The following is a 21,594-nucleotide window of genomic DNA, read 5'->3' on the forward strand; positions in this document are numbered from 1 at the left end:
CTCTGAAACAAGAGAGTAGGTACAAACCCATGCAGGGCCTCACACTATGGCCAGGACGCTGCAGGAAGAAGCTGTCTACAGTACTGCATGGAAGAGAAAGTCTTCTTCCTCAAGCTTTGTATAGACATGGAAGAACAATGTCAGTACAAAAATAAAAACAGCCTCCTTTCAACCTGAAAGTTCACTATTTCTGTACTGTGTTTTAAAAATATGCTCAGCTACAATCCAAATAGAATTCAGGCTAAATATCAATCAGTCGCTACCCTGTGAATTTTTCTTAATGTTATCCCTTGTGTGACTTTAATCAGTCCCAGTTAAGGAGAAAACAAGGTATAAGATGGACAGGTCTTTGAGGTATCTTTTGAAAAGACAAGGCTGCCAGAGGGCCTGCTGTATCAGAGGACGCTGGAGCAAGGACACAGGAGTCCACAGTGCCACTGAGGCTGGTCTTGCCTTCTCTTCAGTGAATGATCAGAAAGGAAAGGCCCTAGGCCACGTCCCATAGAGACAAACTCTTGCTCAGAGGAGACGGGTCACGTACTTAGGTTGTTCAGTGAAGCCTAGAGTAACAAGGACAGAGGGAGGGCATAAGCAGGCCATTCTAGGCATGAGTGTCCGCACAGAGCAGGCTGCCTCTCATTCTGAGCAGTGTACCCAGCAGGAAGTAGAGGAAGGCTCCCTGCTCCACCCTTTTCCCTTGGTGACATGAGCAGATTCAGGACCATGGCACATGCTTACTTATAAATACACAGTGCATTATTTTTCTGTGCTTTGTAAACCAATTGCCACAAACTTAGTGGTTGAAAGCAACACCACTTATTGTAGCATTCTTTAAGAATGGCTGCATTATCTGCTGAGGGTCTCAGGCTTCTGCCTCCTGGTGAGGGAAGGCTGGCTTCTCATTTGAAGCTCGCAGTCCTCTTCTAGACCCATTCAGATTGTCGGCAGAACTCAGGTTGCTCTGCCTCTTGCTATTCAGTTCTTCTGCAGCATCACGGCCATCCACCCAACATTCCTCATGATCCAAAACCAGTGTGAAGTAGCTCCCTTGCATCAAATACCTCTTGTGCTTCAAATCTCCAACATTTCTGTTCCTAATTGCTACAAACACACTTAAAAGGCTCAAGGATTAGTTCAGGCCCACACAGAGAATCTCTCTCTCTTAAAGGTCAGTTGATCTGGGACCTTCATTATACGTTGTAAATCCTGACAGGGACACTTGGGTTAGTGTTTGAGAAATGGGGATAAAGTGTGGTCAGTACATTACTAGAGGCCTGAACATTTGCAGACCATCTTAGAATTCTGCTGATCACACACAGCCTGTGTGACCTGCTTGGCTGGACAGGTAGAATTTAAAAATAAAGATTTCTAGACACGGCCCATGCTGGTCCTGTTTGTTTCCATTATTGGCTGCTCCAAAGACAGAAGGAGGCACAAAGCGGACAGTGTCAAGTATTTATAGATGAACCAGGCTGATGCAAGTGGACAGCTGTTCTCTGCGCTGCAGCAGCAGAACTAGCCACTAACTGTCTGTATTCTAGAAGAGTCAGAGGCTCTAAAGAATTAGGAACAAGCAGTGAGACCAACTTGGAAAATATGCTGCAATTTTGTGGTCAATGGCAAGTTTCCTATGCCACAGAAATATGACACTAAATGCCAGGAAACAGATGGAGAAATGGACTAGCAAATGCCCTTAGACAAATCTTCTGAATGGCCGGGACACAGCACTCTGTTCTACACAGCTTTTGGCAGGAAGTTGGGCGGAATCAATATGCAGTACTCTGTACCACTCAATTACCACAAAATCCTACCATCAACTCAGAAACACATTGGTGGAAAGGCTCTTACAAAAAGACTGAAGAGCCAGCAACTGAAAGGCCAAGGGGCATCAAACATTCCTTCAGAAAGGAGGCCTCCTGACCTTCCCAAGAATGCCCCACGTCCATAGAGAGGGGCACCTTCATAAACTGAATTTACTTTGAGAATAAAGACTTCCATTTTTAGTGACAATCATTTAAATGTCTTGACACATTAAGTAGCCATTTCAAACTTTGGATTTGAAAACAAGATTTTCTGCCCTTTATAATTATATAAGCTGAAGAACTCAGGAAACCAAATTTCCAACCAAGGCATCTTTTACAGTCTGCAATAAATGTTTGAAAAAAGAAGTTGTTATAGAAACAGAACATTTAACAGAATTGGTGTAAACTGGTGGGGGAGGGGTGGGAAGAGAAAGGGGCTGCTGCAGTGGGCTGCTGGCGGTGGGGGAGAGAGGGAGGCAGGAAAAGTAGGCCTGAAGAATCAGTTTTAACGAAAGGATGAAAAATCGAGATGCTAACCTAATGAGTTTTCTGTGAAGTCAGTTCTAGGGTGCAGTAGGGCTGACCAAGGTGGGGAGGAGCCACTTGGAGGGTGGTCTACAGAAGCAAAGGGACTTCTCATTGCCTTCTTACCAAAGGGCCTGAAATCCTTTAGCAGATGCCAGGAGTAGTGAGGACGCGACTCCACTGGCTATTAAAATTACGAACACACATTACCTCTCCCTTCATTTCTTATGCTTATTAGTGGTGGTTTCCAAGCCCCACTGATGCCCCTCATCTTGCTACATCCGGGCAAGCCAACAGACAAGCCCACAGCCTTTCCAGGCCCCAGTGAGAAGTACAGACCATGCAAGAATCCTCCACCAGCCTCGGCCCTGAGTCTCAATAAAAGCCAAGCAAATTTCCTTTCTTTGCTCTCTGAAGCCACTTTCAGACCTGCTTGGGAACCTGCCGGGCTTTCTCCAGAAAGTGTCCTTACGTAAGTGTAGATGGTCCCCAACTTATGACGGCTCAGCTTAGAATTTTTCAAGCTTAAGATGGTGCAAAAACAACCTACATTCAATAGAAATCATCATTTGAATGTGGATCTTTTCTTGGCTCACACTATGTGGCTGCAGCTCCTGGTCAGCCACAGATCAAGGGGGAAGCAACTGAGACTGGCACTGGGCTGTGCTGCCAGTGCTTTCTGGCTCCAGGGATTTCACAAATTCCACGAGAATGCGACACTATTGAAGTAAGCTCTGTGCCAGATGACTCTGCCCAACTGTGGGCTAATGTCAGGGTTCTGGGGACATTTAAAGGAGGTTAGGCTTGGGGGGGGGGGTGCAGCTCAGTATAGAATGGGTGCTTGGCATGCTTGAGGCCCCACTTCCAAAAACAAAAACAAGAAAAGAAAAAGGAAAAAGGGAGGCCAGGCTGAGCTGTTGTTGGTAGGCAAGGTGTATTACACAGGTTTTGACTTAATAATATTTTGAACTTAAGGTTTATGGAGACATACACCCAGCATAAGCTAAGGAACATCTGCTTAACAAACCACTTCAAACCCGCTTAGTGCATGTGTGACATCATCCTGGTATCCTAGCCAAACTTTAGGTGGGGATCCATCCCACCTCTGTGGGGTCAACATGAGACCACGGGTGCAGAAGGTTTCCACCTTGGCTGGGCAGATACTGGCCCCTGGGGTTCAACAGGCTGAGGAGTAGCTGCCCCGACAAATACAGCAATGGCACCTGGAGATGTTCACTGCTAGACCTCCTCTGGTCTGCACAGTGGGTGGACACACCTGACTGTGATCACTCTGGGCTCTACACTGAGCTTTTTTATGCTAAAGGAGCAGAAGGAAGTGCTTCCCAGTGGAAAGCTCCGGAGTGCAAGTCTGGAAGCAGTCATAGGATTCTTGCCATCACTGAGGGAAAAGGGCAATGGCAGTGACAGAGAGTAAGCCAACAGAGAGAGGCACAAATGACGGGCAGAGAGGAGTCCTGGGGGTGCTGATCATGCAGACCCTCTATCCCAAGGGGCAGCTGTACCTCTGGCCTTTCCACAGATTCCTCACCTCCGCAGGACTCTTTCCAGCACAGTCACACTTACTTCGACAAGTTTCAGTTAACCTCTGTGACAACCAGATGACTATGGTACTGACCAAACAACAGAGGGACCAAATGTAGTCTGGCACGTTAGTTGCGCAGAATGCCCTGGTTTATATTATCACCTGCAGGACAATCAGGGAACGAAAGGCCCTGTGTGTCTGCTGTGCTCCAACAGCTCACAAATAACAAAGATACATACAAAGCAGACATGGCAGAAGCACTCCCCACGGCTGAGTCCTTAAGAGCAAATCCGCCATTTGTTCTCTCCACTTTTCCAACTGTGTGGAGACTCCCGTTAAATCCTCAGCACCACCACCAAAAAAAAAAAAAAAAAAATCCTGTTAGAGCCAGGTGTGGTGGCACATGGCTCTAACAGACTCAGGAGGCTGAGGCAGGAGGATCATGAGTTCAAAGCCAGCCTCAGCAACTAAGCAAAGCCCCAAGGAATTTAGCAAGACCCTGTCTCAAAATAAAACATAAAAATTAAAAAGGGCTGGGGATGTGGCTCAGTGGTTAAGTGCTCCTGGGTTCAATCCCTGATGCCAAAAAAAAATCCTGCTAGAGGGAGATTCCCAAAGTATGTGTAATATGATTCCTGGAACTCAGGAAGACCTTAGTGACTTCAGGAATGGTGTGGTGCTCTCCACATGTGTGGTGGGCACACAGGAAATTTGGCATTTTATCTTTTGACAACAGGAAACGACTAAAAAACTTTTTTTTTTTGAGGGGTGGCATGATCAGATTTTAATATTAAGAGGATTTTTCTGTTGACAATATGGATCATAAGTTGGGGAATGGCAGATTTGTGGGGGAGGACAATATGAAGTGATGGGGCCTGGACTAGGAGGAGAAGGGGGGCAGTGAGGAGGAGAGGATGAGCAAAGGCCCTTCCAGTCACAAGTGTGGTGGGGGTGATGGGAGTGCTCTGAGGACAAATGCCAGGAAGCCACCCCCCCCAGATTCCCACCTGGTGGGGTCACTCAGAGACTGAAGTTGCAGCAAGACACGTTGCGATGACAGTGACGTTGGTGACACTATCATGGTGAGTGATGGTGTGGGATACGGGGACGAGGAAATCACAGGCATATGCCAGACACGTGGGTGAGGTGGGAGAGCAGAGGCAGGCAGTGGACAGGTAAAGGGACAGAAGCCCTTGAAAGAGAAGGAGGAAGAAGAGGCTTAGACACAGGAGGAAAGCAGAGGGCAGTTCACACGAGTGGGGCCCAGAAAGATCTGAGCGATGAAGAGGTCAGCAGCACTGTGCACGCCACAAGAGATCAAGGAAGATGTGACTAAGAAGTGTCACCTAACAGAGAGACCCAAGCGGGGCAGGCCCAGGGCATGTGAACTCAGCAGCTGGACAAGCCTGCCAAGGACACAGCCTTCTTGTTCTTCCATTCTGTGAGACAAACTGCTCAGCTCTAACACTGATGGCAGGATGGGGCCACAGTTCCCGGCACCACAGACAGACAAGTCCCTGCGAGGAAGAGGGCGCTTTCTTTCCTGTGTCTCCTTTGGGGGAGAGGGGTTTTCCAGAAGTCCCTGGGTACAAATGCCTAAAACTGGGGTGTGTCTATCTCTGAACTGATCATGAGAATGGGCTCATTACTGAGATTTCATGGGACTTACTCCTGAGCCAGGGACAGGGCCACTTTCCCTAAAGGTAAATGAAAAGGCTGGAGTGGTAGCAAAAGAGAAGTGGGGAGAGGCTGACGAGGCGACAGGCGTGAAGTGGGCCGCTCTGTGCTGTGGTATTCTCTGATTGTTTTTCAGTTAATATTCCTTTAAGAAAGAGCAGGAAAGTTTGGAGGCAGAAAGAAATATAGTTAATATGGGAAAAAACTTCAGCCATCTAACAAGCTTTTCGTTTCTGAGAGGGAAAAAAAGGCACAATACTTTAAAGAGGGTGTATCATAAAGTATCTCTGGATCTCCTTCAGCAATCAGCTACGTGCTGATGCCAATGGAAATTGTTTTTGGCAGTGAAAATGTACAGTTTCATGTTCTTTGTCCTAAAACCACTGTAAAGTTTCATAAAAAGAACCTCAGTTCTAAAATTACTAAGCAAATTTTTCAACCCTATCGCCTTCCATGTTTTACAATAAAAGTACTAAATTTAGGAACCTCTGGGTTTATAGCCATGTGGTGGCTTTGTGACACCAACCTGCAGTCCCCAGAATTCCTTTCCAGCTTGTTTCTGGTTAATGTGAGTTATACCTGTTCTCTCCCAAGGGCTGCAAGATGGGGGTCAGGCAGCGGTGACTGTGTCAGTATCCCTTATCCCAGCTATTCAGTCACATACTAATCCAGGTATTGCTAGGAGGGATTTTGCAAATGTAATTAAAGCACCCAATCAATTCACTTTAAATTAATCAAAGAGGATATTATTCTAGGTGGGCCTGTCAATCAGTTGGAAGCCCTTTCAAAGTCAGCTTAGACTTTGTGCGGGTGGAGAGACTCCAAACAGCAGTTGGACTAGCAGTGTCCCTTCCCCAGAGCCTTCCCTGAAGGCCCACCTGCAGACTGTAAGCTTTAGCCCCTACCCTGGGAGGTCCAGCTGACTCCTGATCTTTCCCTCCTGGCTGCCTGCCCCTGCAGAATATCAACTTACTTGACCAGTTCCTAGACCAAATTAAGCCAACTCCTTATGATAGACCCTCCACATATATATATAAATACATACTCTGACAAACACATTTAGAATCTCTGGCTGTTTCTACTTCTCTAACTGAACCATTATATGCATAAGTTCACATTTGCCCACACCCCTTAGCTCCTACAGATCTGCTTCTATCTTTGTGACATAAAATACACTTCTCATTTAGCTGTTCTCAGACTGTTCTCCCATTATTTAAAGCCTTTCTGCACCCAAGGTCTTAGTTCTTTCAGCTGCATTAATAAAACACCAAACAATGGGTGGCTTATAAACAACAGAAATACGTTTCTCACAGTTGGAGAGGCTGTGGATCGGAGATGGAGGGCCAGCATGTTTGGGGTCTAGCAATGGCCCTCTCTCGTCTTCCTGCTATACTCACATGGTGGGAAGAGCAAGGGAGCTCTATGGGCACCTTTCACAAGGACATCAACCCATTCCTCAGAGTCCTGCCCTCTCTCAGGACTTAATCACCTACAGAGCCCCCTTTCCTACCATCGTCACGTAGGAAGTACAGTTACAACACATGGATGGGGGAGAGGGGACGCACAAACATTAAGACCACAGCCAAGAGTTTTCTTTTTGTTTGTTTCCACCATTTTGAAATCACGAATAAGTCTGCTACTTTAGGGAACAGTTACTTCCCTATGCTTCAGATAAATTTCTTCACTATGCTCCCTGACCCTGGTTTGTACTGTACTGGTCTGTCCTTCTTTCCGTGTGTCTTCAGCAAACCTTCCAGAGTTTCTCTAAGCTCGGGAGATTTTTGTTTCTCTATGACCAAGGACCAGTCCCACTAAGGAATCCCATTTATTCCCTTTCCAGTCAGAGACTGGTTCTTTTATTCTGATAAGTTGCTTCTTGTTCATGATAAATTATTCTCTAGTCTAAAGGTAACTAAAAACTTCAATAGGACAGTCTGCTAAGGAAATAGGCATAGTTGCATTTAAACCATTAAATTCAGCACTGATCACAACAAAGAAACATTTTAAACAATTCCAGTAATGAATTTAACAAATATACCTATATTATTTTTCTTTAAAACTGTAAAAGTAACAGAAAAGTCAATGGAATTTTTAACAGTATGCATAATATAGGAAGTCAAGAAGCAGGTTATACAATACTATGTTCAGGAAATATGGTTATATTTTTATAACTTAATAAATGAGTAGTGATGCACAGAAAAGGACTCAAAAAGCAACCTCAGCTGGGCACAGTGGCACACGCCAGTGGCTCAAGAGGCTGCGGCAGGCAGGAAGATTGTTGTGCTCAAACCCAACCTCAGGAAAAGAAAGGTCCTAAGCAACTTGGTGAGACCCTGTCTCTAAATAAAATACAAAATAGAGCTGGGGATGTGGCTCTGTGGTTGAGTGCCTAAATTCAATCCCTGGTACCCACCCCAAAAAAAGCAAGCTCAAATTTAAGGTTTCTGGGTGTTTGGATTATCAGTAGCATTTTATTTCCCTCTCCCCACACCCACAAATAAGTATTTTTTAAAGCTTACTACAGTTGCTTAGCAGGCAACTCCTATAAGTTCTGTGGTGGTGATTTATCAACCGGGGCCCTGCACGGGTATTCCTAAGTAACTCCAAAGAACCCACTACTAGTAGATTTGGAGGGGAATGTCTATAAACCCCTTGAACCTGTATGCAAAGTGGCGTGTGTGTATGTGTGTGTGTATTGAGAGATAGGAAGCAAGATGGTCCACGGCTTTCATCCATCCCAAAGAGATCCATGACACAAAAACGGTCAAGATCATCAATCCAGAATCTTGCTTGATCTTATCCCAACTTCTTCTATTTTAATGGTGGAGCACTGCTTGATGGATTGAGGGACAATTAATTTGGAACAGGAATTTCTAGTTTTAGTTCAGGTATTTATCTCAAAATAAAATTTACAAAACTTTCTCAAAAAACAAATACTGAAGCAAAAAAACAAAAAAACAAAAAAACCCAACACCAGTTGCATATAATTTTTGAAGAATATTTTGAGAATACTTACCTGTACCAAGTTTTTCAAAGTTGGAATTCTACTTGCAAATGCTCTACCAAGAACTAGGCAAGAGCTACACCCACTACAACCCCCTCACTACTTTAGACTAAAGTCCTGATACTATGCACTGATCTCCTCTCCCACATCTCTTGACAAAGTGCCACAGATACTGCTTAGTGCCATAGTCTTGGCATGAGTTCCTCAGTCTCTAATGTGATTCAGTCTGGAATAGGAGAACACACTGGAAACAAAACAGTCTTGATTTGAAAAATAATGAACTCTCCTGATATACATCAAATATATTCCTTGTTTCATTAAATATGTTGCATTTGTAAGGAGATTCGTGACGTATTTCTGTAAGTGGATTAAGAACTCTATATTCCTTGCATTGAGTCTATCTTAGTCCATTCGAGGCTGCTCTTGATGAAATACCACATTCTGGGTAATTTATAAAGAACAGAAACCTACCTCCATGCAGTTCCTGAGACTGGGAAGTCCTCCCTGCAGTGTTTTAACATGGCAGAAGGCAGGTATCAAGCAGGGAAAGATGTCCCACTCAGAGCCCGCCTGACCCAATAGCTTCGTAAAGGTCCCGTGTCTCCACGTGAAGGTCGTTTCCAACCACAGGTTCTCATACAGAACCAAATAGTGATTTACTGCCTATCTGAACACACGGTCTTTAAACCCTCACACAAGTTAATTTTATTTACATAATGACTACTTCCAAATACTGATTCCATCTAGAAATGCACAATTAAGTATGCAAACTTCTATCTGCACTCCAGCCCCCCAAATCTGTGGGATCTCTGTAGGAATACAATCTCCATTAAAGACCTGCTGTCAAATATCTTTTAATTCTGGTGGCTAACTGCCCTACCATCATTCTGAAAAAGTTTAACTGATATATTTTGATTATTCTAGGTTTTAAATTATAAATTATTTAAACTTAGAAAACAGCTAAGTACAACTTTGATAGCATTAAAGAAAGCTGTAATTTTCATCTGTTGAGTCAGGATATCCAAGTATCGAACAATAGATACCTGAGTAAATGGCAGTGAAATAAATAAAACTACCTTTCTAAGTAAGGAAAAGAGCAATTTGACAATGTACATCAACACTTTAACAACAGGGATTTTACTCCTGGAAACCTAGACTAAGGAAATAGTCTAACCTTTACCTACCTACCTACCAATCTCAAAAATTAAAAAACAAACTGAAGTCTTTATGCATAGACATTCACTATAGCAATGGCATGAAGGGAAAAAAGAAACAACTAAATGTCCAAGAATGAGGGAACAGTTAAACTCACAGGATTGCTATTCAGCATATAAATTTTCATTTAGGACAAGCTTATAGTACACAGCATTACTTATATTAATGAAGGAAAAAGGTCTAAAATTGCCCAAACAGTCTGATCACATCGAGTAAAACACACTGCCAGATGCATACGCACACATGAAGAACCAAAATCCAAGCTTCACTGCGACCCTATTAGGGATTCTAATTAGTGGAGCCGGAACATACATGGCTTCCTCTTGTCCCTTTTAAACTTCTGCTAACTTACCAAGTGGCACTGCTGTGACTGGCCCTGCCCAAAAAGAGCTCACCTGGGCTGCCCAGTCTCTAGATTCTCACCCCTTACTACCCCTCTCTTAAGACCTTGGGATGGGGGCACTTGCTGGCTTCCAGAGCCCTTTGGGCTTCTCGTTGGGGGCAGGCAGGGGGGCAGTTTCTGGAGACAGAAGAAGAAATTCTACAGCCTGCTCTTTAAAAGCTCATAGGCCAACCTGGAGGATGGGTGGCTTCATGTCCAGAAAACAAAGGAAAGGAACTGATTTGGAGCAGGAGGGGTCAAGGTGAGAGCCTAGAGGCAGAGGCCAGGAAGGAGGTGGAGTTGAGGATGGTATGACTGATGGCGCAGGTGCTCTCCTCATCCACCTGCTTAATTGGGTTGGAGCCCAATAGAGTAAAACCCTGTTTCTTCGTAAGTTTCTGAAATGTGTGAAACCTGAGTCCCAGAGGTAGAAGGTGAGCGATAAGGACAGTGTAAGGAAGCAGTTTTCTTCTTGGACTCGGTCTGTATGTAGCATCTGCTTTTGCTGGCCTTTCTGGGTTGGTGATACTTTCTCTGTTGGTGAGGTATAAAAGCTGTACTTCGGCGCACATGTGTAATCCCAGTGAACAGGGAGGCTGAGACAGGAGAATTCCAAGTTTCAGGCTAGCCTCAGCAACTTAGTGAGACACTGTCTCAAAGTAAAAAGTAAGGGCTGGGGCTATAGCTCAGTGGTAAAGCACCCCTGGGTTCAAACCCAGTGCGGTGTCTTAAAAAAAAAAAAAAAAAGGATATGCATCTAGCAAATACTATTTCCTTAGCCTAGACTTCCAGTAGTAAAATCACTATTGTTCTGCCCATAAAAAAACTTTTAAATAATAAGAAAGGAAATAAAGTGCTGATCAGAAAAGTTAACCTATTAAGTTTCATGCTGCTTCTGAAGATTCTCTGAACCAAAGAGTGCAATGTGGGGGTATTTTTCAAACGTTCTCAGTCAGTATTATTATATTAGACTCCTAATAGTCATTTCCTAGTATTGAACTAGATTCAACATTTGTTTCCTGGTGACTTGAACATAATTTTCTTACATAGATAACACAGGCCAAAGGCAAGACAAATACATATAAAATGATAGTTTAACAGGAAAATAGAGTCCAAAAATGTTAAACTTACTGTTCATGGAAATCCAGCATTGGTGGCTCAAATCTGATGGGCCTGCAATTACCCCGGTACAGAGATAAACTGTAATGAAAAAGAAAAAGAGTTTAAGAAGCAGTTCTTCAAAAAATGCATTTCCCTAAACAGTAGTCAAAATGCTTGGCTTTTGTACTGAGAAAAGTGGGGAATCCTTAAGGAAAGTGGAGCCTAGTGTATTGATTTTTTTTTTTTTAATGAGAGGAAATCAATAGACATTGTATCTTTAAAAAAATTTAAAAAGGGAAATACTTTTTCTATCTAACTGTGAAAATAGGAAATGCTCAGATAGACTGGTGAAATTTATTTGGTTGAAATAATTGGTAACAGTATGCTTTAATATGTTCATTTGGATTTTTGATAGACGTATGATGAATACTTAGTAACTGAAACAATTACATATGGTTGGCAGACATCTGGAAACAAAAATTAGGATCCCATTATGACTACAATGGTAAAGGGCTCAACAAAAAAATCAACTAAGAACTAAAACACCTATCCCATCTGGGAGTTTGGAACACACTGATCTGTGATGTTCTCGCTTAAGATGAGTATCTTTCCTAGCCACCCCACCTGGCACTGCACATTCTCAGTAAGCCAGATTTCTGCATAGCAGCCATAGACACCACCCTGATCCAACCCTGATGGGGCCGGGAGTGCCTGCGTACCTAAAGGCAGCTGCTTCTGTACCCTGAAGTTCGAAATGCAGTCCGTTTGAAAGGCAGGTTTGGCTCTTCTTATCCTAAGGAATGATGCCCGAGCAAAAGCCCTCTGTGAGGCCCAAGGGCTTCATTTTCACCACAGCCAGATTTCACAAGAGCGCAAATCTCCAAGATGGCACAGCGATTCCCTTCAGGACGCACAGGAAAGGCAGCAGAAATAGACAAGGACATCCACAATATGTAGGAAGTTTGGCTTTAATTCAATCTTATATTTAAGATTAAATAGTCCTGATGGTATTGAGCCGGAAGTAACAGCCCAACCGTACTTTCAGCCCTACCAATTTGGAGTTTTCCCTCTGTGCTGACTGATCATCTCTTTCTATATATGAACAGAAAAGAAAGAAAACATCAAATATAAGACTACACTTCACTTATGCACAAAACGAAACACACTGGGACAAGAGAGCACAGTTCCTTGCAACTGGGCTGCCATGCGCAGTGGTAGGTACAAAATCTATGCCCTCTTACTTTCTGCCCTTCTTTGTGCACAACAGAACAATTCTTTGACTTCTTCAAAACAAGATGCTGTTCAGCTCATCTGTTTTAATAGTATTAAACTCAAAATCACACGAAATCCGAATCAAGAAAAAATAAAGTGCTGCATAAAGTTATTGTCTAAGTTATTCATTCACACATATAAACCTGAACTGTGTTAGATGCCAGAGGTACAAACAAGATTAAGAAATGTATTTTTCTTCTCACAAAACCATGAGTCTATTCTGCAAGTCACAAATGGAAATGTCTGAAGTGGCCAGGCAAGGTAAAAAAGTGAATACCCCATTTATTCAGCACGAAGTGCCATGGGATATAAAGATAAATCAAGCCAGGCACAGTGATGCATGCCTGTAATCACAGCAAGTCAGGAGGCTGAGTCAAGGGGATTGCAAACTTGAGGCCAGCCTCTGCAACTTTGTGAGACCCTGTCTCAAAATTAAAAATAAAGGGAGCTGGGGAAGGAGCTCAGTGCTTGCTTTGCCTGTGCAAAGCCCTAGATTCAATTCTAGGACTCTAAACAAACAAGCAATTAATTAAAAAATAAAGATAAACACAGTGGGTGCTATGGTTAGAACTGAGAACACCTCTCTCAGAGAGCCAAGAGCCAAGATCTGAATGGTGGAGATTGATGAAGTGGAGATGCATCTGTAAGGTGAAGACCAAGGAGGCTGAAGGGACCGAGCACAAGGAAGGAGAAGGGGAGAGGGGGAAGAGGGACAGGGGATGAGGCCAAGGCACTGACAACAGACCTCCTAGTAGGAGGATGGCTTTAGTCCATGTGTAACTAATGACCTCTACAGTGTTTTGAGCAAATCAGTGATACGCCCTGATACTTGAAAAGCTTAATTCTGGCTACTGTGTGAAGAACAGATTGTGGGAGCCCAGGAGAGGAAGCAGGGAGCTGCTGTAGGGTTTCAGACAAGAGGTGAGTATGTCTCTGATCTACAGGTGACCACAAGGGAAGGTAAGTGAGAAGCAACTGTTTTCAGAAACTCTTTGGAAGTTAGACACAACATATTATGCCAATGGTTGAACTCTGACTGTGAGAGGAAAAAAAAAAGAATCAAGGATGACTTAATAAGATTCTGACTGGCTACAAAGTTGTGACATAGGAGGAGGGGCTGGGAAACAGATGGGTAGATGGGAGGAAGTTCAAGGGTATTAAAATGTTTCAGACATTTAATTTGAGATGGCGTATCTAGACCGTGTTGTCAAGTAGGCAAGAGGATATATACAACTACTGTGTGCACGAAGTTACTGATGTTCATGTACTGACCTTACCATCAGTCACATTGGCCAGTCTGTTTTAACAGTCTGTCTAGATTCCTTTAATATTACTCCACTCTTGCTATATGTACTGCCACAATGAGCACTCTCCTGGATTGTCCCTGGAGACAAATAATCTGTAAGGAAGGACAATTCTATTTCCTTTCAGGTTTTTAGATCTTGCTTTTCTTTTTTTATGCTTTGTGCTTAAGTTTTCCCATAAAATACTCCAAAGAAGTGGTGCCCATCAGTTTTTACTCTGATATTTTCAGAATGCTCATAGACTGTAAGAAAGAAGATACAATGCATAAAAGATGAACCTCATAAATAAATGCATATTTCAGAACAATAGCAGATCCAAATCTAATGAACAGTTTAATATTTAAGTGGGTCAACAGAAGCTGACACAGGCATAATCTTGTTTAACAAAACCCAAACTGCAATAACATAGCTGTCACGTATCCACAGCTGATGGAGAAGGAGCTGCTGTGCTTAGATAAGGCATGACACGGCTTAGTGATTGAGTAACAGAAAGCAAATGTTTGCAAGTAAGTAACGTTGAAAATGAACCAGGGAAGATGATGGAAAGGACACCCTCCACTGATTCAAGACATTATAAGGGCACAATGCACGCTGTTATGCTTTATTTATTCTGAAATTTCATATTGTTTTAAACTTTTTTTGCTAAAATACTATTTGGGGATAAGGAAATGAATGAAGACTATTTTCTGACTTTGAGCTAGGAAGCAACTGGGGAGATAGATAAAATCCTGTGGGAAATAGTCCACGCTGCTTGGTGAACTGTCAGGTCAAAGTTAAGCAGGCAACTCCCAAGAGGACTTTCTAGGAGCATCAGGTGTTTTTGTAAGCTAGGAAATCCAAAGTGTTTTCCTGGGATCAGTTACTACCTATACAAAAGGCACTCTTCAGCCCAGTATTTCGTAAAGAATGGTTTGTGGTGTACCTGAATCTAAAACACCTAGAATGCTTGTGGAAATGCAGATTAGGGCCCCGCCCACAGAACCTGACTCCTTACATCCAGCATTAAGCTGAAAACCTGCTTGATAAGCAGGAGCTTATATTTGGGAATGACTACCTTGCATCTTGATATACAAACAAGCATTGTAGCCTCAATCTGTGGTGGTGAGGGGATTAACAAGAATAATTTCCAAAGTCACCAAGAGTTTCAAGTAGTTCCAAATACTGTTTTTATTAGAGTCAGCTAAATAAACAGTGACTTACAAGAGAAATGAACAGGACTTCTCCTATCTAATATACATTATACTATAAATACACTGTAGCTTTCATTTCCCCCAATGACTAATAATGTTGAATAGCTTTTCATTCATTTAAAAAGGTATCTATTGTTCAGTTAGATACCTGGGAGTATTTTTTTTCTTTTCTTTTGCAGTACTGGGGACTGAAAGGTGTGCTGAGCCTCACAGATGTTAGGCAAGTGACCTTAATACTGAGCTACACCCCAGGCCCAATTAGGTATCTTTTTTAAAAAACAGATACATGTTCAAAGTTTAAAAACTGGGATGTTTGCCTCATTAAGATGTAAGAGTTATGCCTGTCCTAGATATGCATTTTTTTGGACTGATACTGTGCACATTTTCTCCCAGTCCCTGGCTCATATCTCTTTCTATTATTAATGGTCTTGAAGGGTACAAACTTTTAATTTTGATGAAATCCAATTTATCATTTTTTTCTTGAATGGCATGTGCTTTTGGTGTCTTAAGTCTGCCCAGGTTGTAAATCATTCTACCAAAAGACTTACATTTTATTTTGAAAAAGTTTTATACCTTCAGCTTCTGCATATAGGTGTATTATTGCCCATTTTATTTTAAGTTAATTTGGGGACATGGCGTGAGTTAGGGTTAAAGTTCATTTTTTGTTTTGCTGTTTCTAATAGGGTCTTTTTACAGATCATGCTAGACCTAACTGTACAACTGAAAGACCTGGGCATATTTTGTCAGAAAATTTTGAACTAGGTCTTCAAAATAGGTGGTTTAAGATCCTCAATTTAGGGGCTGGGGTTTTGGCTCATGGAAGAACTCGCCTAGCATGTGCAAGGCCCCTGGATTCGATCTTCAGCACCACATAAAAAATAAATAAATAAAATAAGGTATTGTGTCCAACTACGACTAAAAAATAAATATTAAAAAAACAAGATCCTCAACTTAGTTATTCTTTTCAATACTTGTTCAAGCTATTCTAGGGTCTTAACATTCCCATACAAATTTTAAAGTCAGCTTGTCAATTTCCACAAAATTATCCATTAGCATTTATTCAGAACTGCATTTCATCTAAAAATCATCTGGGAAGAACAGTCACCTTAACAATTTCTCCAATCCATGAACATAAAATCTCTCAAAATATCTAGAACTCCCTTAATTACACCAAGTAACATCATGTAGTTCTTAGTGTACATATCTCAAAATTGTTTTGCTAATAAGTTTATCCCAGAGTATGTAATGGTTTTTGATGTTACTGTAAATGGCATTTTTCTACAACACTTTTGACTCTCGCACTTGTTATAAATGCAGTACTCAGTTGTCCCCATCAAGTATACGCTAGCTCTCCTTCTCCTACAGATGCTCTTTAACACTTTGGGAAAATCTTTTCTATGCTTAGTCTGCAGAGCATTTTAAGTATGAATAAATGTTGAATTTTTCATAATTTTTCTTCTACATTTATTCAAATAATTATGTAGCATTCCCCCTTTGTTTTGGTTATCAGGGGAAAACTGGGCTGATTTGACTTTCAAATATGAATTGATCTTGTGTTCCCAGGATAAACCTCTTTTGGTCATGATGTATTACCACTTCTGGGAATTTCTAGATTCAGTTGGCTAGCATTCTGTTCAGGATTTCTGGACATATGCTCATAAGAGATTTGGTCAATATGCTTTTCTTGCAATGGTCACCTGCTAACACGGCTGGGAAGCCACCTTCTCCCTGCCTCTTCTGGAGTGGCTTGTGCTGGACTGCACTGTACTGTTTCTCTGCTCAGTGTCTCATAGGACTCGCCAGGGGAGCCTCGTGGGCCTGTAGTTTTGTGGAAAGGTTTCAAGCTATGAGTGCTAAATCTCTAAAGCACACAGGAAAATTCAAATTTTCTAACTATCCCTTGGTTAGTTTTGGTAATTTGTATCTTTGAAGCAATGTGTCCACTTTTCTTGTTGCCAAATTTACTAGAATAAAGTGGTTTATAATTTTTCTGATTATTTGAATGTCTGTCTGTTAAGACTGGTGTGATATCCCTTTCATTAATGATTTTCTGTGTTTCCTCTCCATTTTCTTAACCAATCTTGAAGTTTATCCACTGCATCGTTTGCTGAAGACAATCAGTTTTTATTTAAATTGTTCTCATTTTTCCATTTTCTATTTAACTGATTTCAAATATGTCTTTTATTTTCTTCTTGCTATTCAGTTTGAGGTTAAGTTGATATTCTTTTTCTATATTAGAAATGCTTTTAAATTTTTTCTGCTTGTCTGAAACAGGCTACAGATTTCCATCTAAGTAACACTGGCTAAATTTGGGAAAACATGATATGCTGTTCGGTGGATTGAACGGTGTACCCCTCTTTACATGTTGAAGCCCTGCCTTCAGTGACTGCCTCTGAGAGGGTCTGTAAGGAGGTAATTCAGGGGACATCAGGGCAGAGATTCTGATATGGCAGGATCAGTGTCCTTCCACAAAAGGACATTTGCACATATGCACAAAAAGGACATATGAGGACACAGCAAAGTGGCCACTGCCTACAAGCCAAGAAGAAGGGCTGTCACTGGAGACAGACAAAGCTGGCATGCTGATCTGCCTTTCAGCTTCAATTTGTGACAAAATAACATCTGTGGTTTAAGCCTCAGTCTATGGTACTTGGGTAAGGCCATCCAGCCAGCTGACTAAGATACATCTTATTTTTATTTTCAAAGTGTTTCCCAATTTCCCTTTGATTTTTTTAACTGTTTATTTAAAAGTTTCTGGCTTAAGTTCCAATTTTTAAAAATCTGGATTTCCTTTGTTATTGGTTTCTAATTTATTCACTGCTGTGATCAGAGGACATAACCTATAAAACCTGCTGTCTGGGGGTATACTATTTAATATCCATTAGGCCAAGTAAGTTCACAGTGCTATTTCAATCGACACCATTACTGATTTTCTATCAGTTACTGACAGATGAGTGTTGAAATCTCCCACTATAACAGGGGATTTGTCTATTTTCCCCTTTAAATCTGTTCATTTTTTTCTTTACATACTTCACATACAAGACCCAATACTGGGCTTCCCTAGATTCAGCACTGTTATATCTTCCTGTTAGGTTGTCTCTTTTGTAATCATAAAATGTCCCCCTCTTCTGACAACATTCTATGACCTGCAGTCTACTTGGAAAGTACCCAGTCACCCCAGGATTGGTGCCAACCTGTCCCTCAGTGCTATCTTCTATACTTAACCTACTTGTGTCCTTACACCGAAACTGCATTTCTTCAAAATCAAAGACTATTGACCAACAGATGTTTGCAATACCGACTGAGAGCCCTTAAAAGGTAAGAACAAAAGCCTTACTAAAAACAGGTAGAACAGACAACATCAAAAGATAGGGACAGCTCTAAAGTCGGTGTAGACCCATGATTAGAAAAGAAAAACTATGTGGTGACAGAATTTCTCACCTATCAGACTGGAAAAGTTAAAAATGATAACACATTCCGTAGGAAAGGCTGTGGACAAGTGGCACTCTTATTCAGTGACATAGGGTATGCAAATTGGCACATTTTTGAAAGAGAATTTGTCAATACCTAACAAACTACATCGGCACTTACTTTCAACTCACCAATTCTACTTTTAGAAATTTATCCTAAATGTACAGAAACTATTTGACAAAAATCATATATATTTATGGTAAGTAATATATTTTGAAGTATGCGTACACTGTGGAATGACTATACCTAATTAACATATTAATATCTCTCAAGATTATATTATTTAAAGAACAAGAGCACATTTAAATCTACTCAGCCATTTTCCAGTATACAACAGCCAGTGTGCTGTTATATCTCTTGAATTTGTTCCTCTCCTCTAACCAAAATCTCATATCCATTAGCCATCTGCCTGCACCCCACCCTGCCACGGGTAACCACAATTCTGCCCTGTAGCCCACATGCAAGCGAGGCTGTGGGGTGTCTTTTGTGTTTGGCTGCTTATTTCATTTAACATCATAGTCTCCAATTTTCCTCTGTGTTACTGCAAATGACAGGACTTCCTTATTTTTTAAGGCTTATTAGTATTTCACTCTATATGTACAGCCCATTTTTTTAACCCATTTGTCCACTGATGGTCATTTAGTTTGTGTCCATTTCTCAGCTATTGTGAAAATGCTGTAACAGAAGTGAGGTGACTCTTTGATATACTAATTTCATTTCTTCTGGATGTATATGGAATAGTGGAACTGCCGATGACATAGTAGTTCTATTTTTAATTGTTGGGGGGATGGTGCTGGGGATTGAACCAGATAGGGGTTCTTTTCTACTGAGCCACATCCCAGGGCCTTTTTGAGATAGGGTCTCGCTAAGTTGCTGAAGTTGGCCTCAAATCTTATGATCCTCCTACCTTAGCCTCCCCAGTCACTGGGATTATAAGCATGCGCCACTATGCCTGGCTATTCTTAATTTTTTGTGGAACTTTCAGTGTTTTTCATAATAGTAAGAGCAAACCAATGTTCCTTTCCTCCACATTTTTATCAACAGTGTGGACAAGTGGCACTTCTGTATCATTGATAAATCATTCCAAGAGTTGTAAAGTGAGGTACGGTTGTATTTTAATCTTCATTTTCCCCTAATGATTAGTGATGTTAAGCATCTTTCTATGTTGTTGGCCACTTCTAAACACACATGTTCAACAACACAATTTATGCCTGTGTTAATATGGGTTGTAGGAAGGTAACCTTAAGTTATTATTTGAAGCACTATAATTACAAAATACTGGAAACAAGCAAACTGTTCACATAAAGAAAAAATGGGGTATGCTGGGGTTGTAGCTCAGAGGTAGAGCACTTGCCTAGCACGCATGGGGCGCTGGGTTCGATCCTCAGCACCACATAAAAATAAAAATAAAGGTATTATGTCCAACTACAACTAAAACAAAATATAAAAAAAAGATCAATGGGGGAATAAATGATGGCACAATTTTTTTAAATGGGGGATAAAACCTTGAGTATACCCTACAAATAAATGAACCAAATTTAATTTGAAATGTTCATAACCACAATGAAGTTGTGGGGGGTGGGGTGGAGGAAGGATGGAGAGAAAGGTGAAGGAGGTTACGACCCATGTAAATTTGAAATATAGTATTCTGACAACATACACTCACTAAAAAAAAAAAAAAAAAAAAAATGCTCTAAATGAATTCTGTATTCTAATTAGTAGGTCTGTGTTTCATGGTGGTACAGGTTAACAATGCTGAAACTTACTATAGTTTAGGATTAAGCAAATTGGTACATAGACTATAGATAATGGAGCTGGATTTCTCACTGTCGGAGAATGGACAGAACAGAAAAGGGCAGAAGAGAACACTGTGGTTCTGTATTAAAACTGGAGGCATCAGTAACAACTCATGGTTTTAGACACAAATAGATGTGTCAGTATATATTGTATATATTTATATACCTTCCTGAAAAATTTTTTTTCTACTGATTTATTGGTACTGGGACTGAATCCAGGGGCACTTTACCACTAACTATATCCTCAGGCCATTTAATTTTGACATAGGGTCTCACTAAATTGCTTAATGCCTCACTAAATAGCTAAGGCTGGGCTTGAATTTGTGATCCTCCTGCCTCAGCCTCTAGAGTCTCTGGGATTAACGGTGTCTGCCACCGCACCCAGCTTCTTTTTCTTTCTCTAAGAGGGCCTGGGACAATGACACCCCAACAGTAATAAGTACACGCGGCACACAGATCTCAGCTTCTAAATATTATCCTCCCCTAACGAAGCCCATGTCTTAGAAAAAAGGGTTATTTGCCAGGTATAGCGGTGCAAGCCTATAATCCCTGCAACTCGGGAGGCTGAGGGAGGAGGATCACAAGTTCAAAGCCAGCTTCAGCAACTTAGCAAGGCCTTAATAACTCAGTGAGACCCTGTCTCTAAATAAAATATAAAATAGAGCTGGGGATGTGGCTCAGTGGTTGAGCTCCCCTGGGTTCAATCCCTGGTACCAAAAAGAAGGGGAGGGGGAGAAAGAAAAAAAAGGGTTATTCCAGGGCTGGGGCAGGAAAATTCCAAGATAAGCCTGGAATATCTTTATGTGCCAGAAAGTAAGGACATGTTCAGTGAAAGATAAACGTACAAATGACATGGAACAGACCCAAGCACATATGGATTTTTCAGTTACAATGCAGATGACTGTAAAATAACCAGATAAAAAAATGAACTTTAGCCTTTACCTCACAACTTACTTGCATTAGAATGTCAACTAATAAACACTGAAGTAATGATGGACTTTGAAAAAAATCACCCCAGTAAGAACTATTTCAGGCAAGAATCCTAATAGACAAACTACTGAGTGTTTCAAGCAAAACAGGATATTTACATGGTCTCAAAGTATTTATGTGCAAGATAGAAACTTAGAGAAGTTACAAAAGAAAAATGAACAAGTAGTATGTTCTTTCTGAGATGCCCTGGGGACACAGACTTTAGTAATATTCTTGCTCAAAATGCAGTCTGAGTCAAACAATAGCAACTCAGTGAGACCCTGTCTCTAAATAAAATACAGAATAGGACTGGGGATGTGGCTCAGCGGTCAAGTGCCCCTGG

The 21,594-nt window shown here is 41.4% G+C and overlaps 1 protein-coding gene across 3 annotated transcripts in view; it reads right to left on the reverse strand.

Annotated features, from left to right (window-relative positions):
* The window catches only part of Tmem131 (transmembrane protein 131), a 159,562-nt gene that overhangs the window by 72,265 nt on the left and 65,703 nt on the right, over positions 1-21,594 (reverse strand). For 2 of the 3 annotated variants that reach the window (XM_078028503.1, XM_005339599.4), the window contains exon 4: positions 11,280-11,348. In XM_078028503.1, the coding sequence (XP_077884629.1) occupies positions 11,280-11,348 (69 nt within the window). Of the gene's footprint in view, positions 1-11,279; positions 11,349-11,968; positions 12,054-21,594 lie in introns of those variants that run through there. The other variant, XM_078028504.1, reaches the window with a different exon arrangement.

The sequence above is a fragment of the Ictidomys tridecemlineatus genome, chromosome 12 (assembly GCF_052094955.1).
Source record: "Ictidomys tridecemlineatus isolate mIctTri1 chromosome 12, mIctTri1.hap1, whole genome shotgun sequence".
In the NCBI taxonomy this organism is placed as follows: Eukaryota; Metazoa; Chordata; class Mammalia; order Rodentia; family Sciuridae; genus Ictidomys; species Ictidomys tridecemlineatus.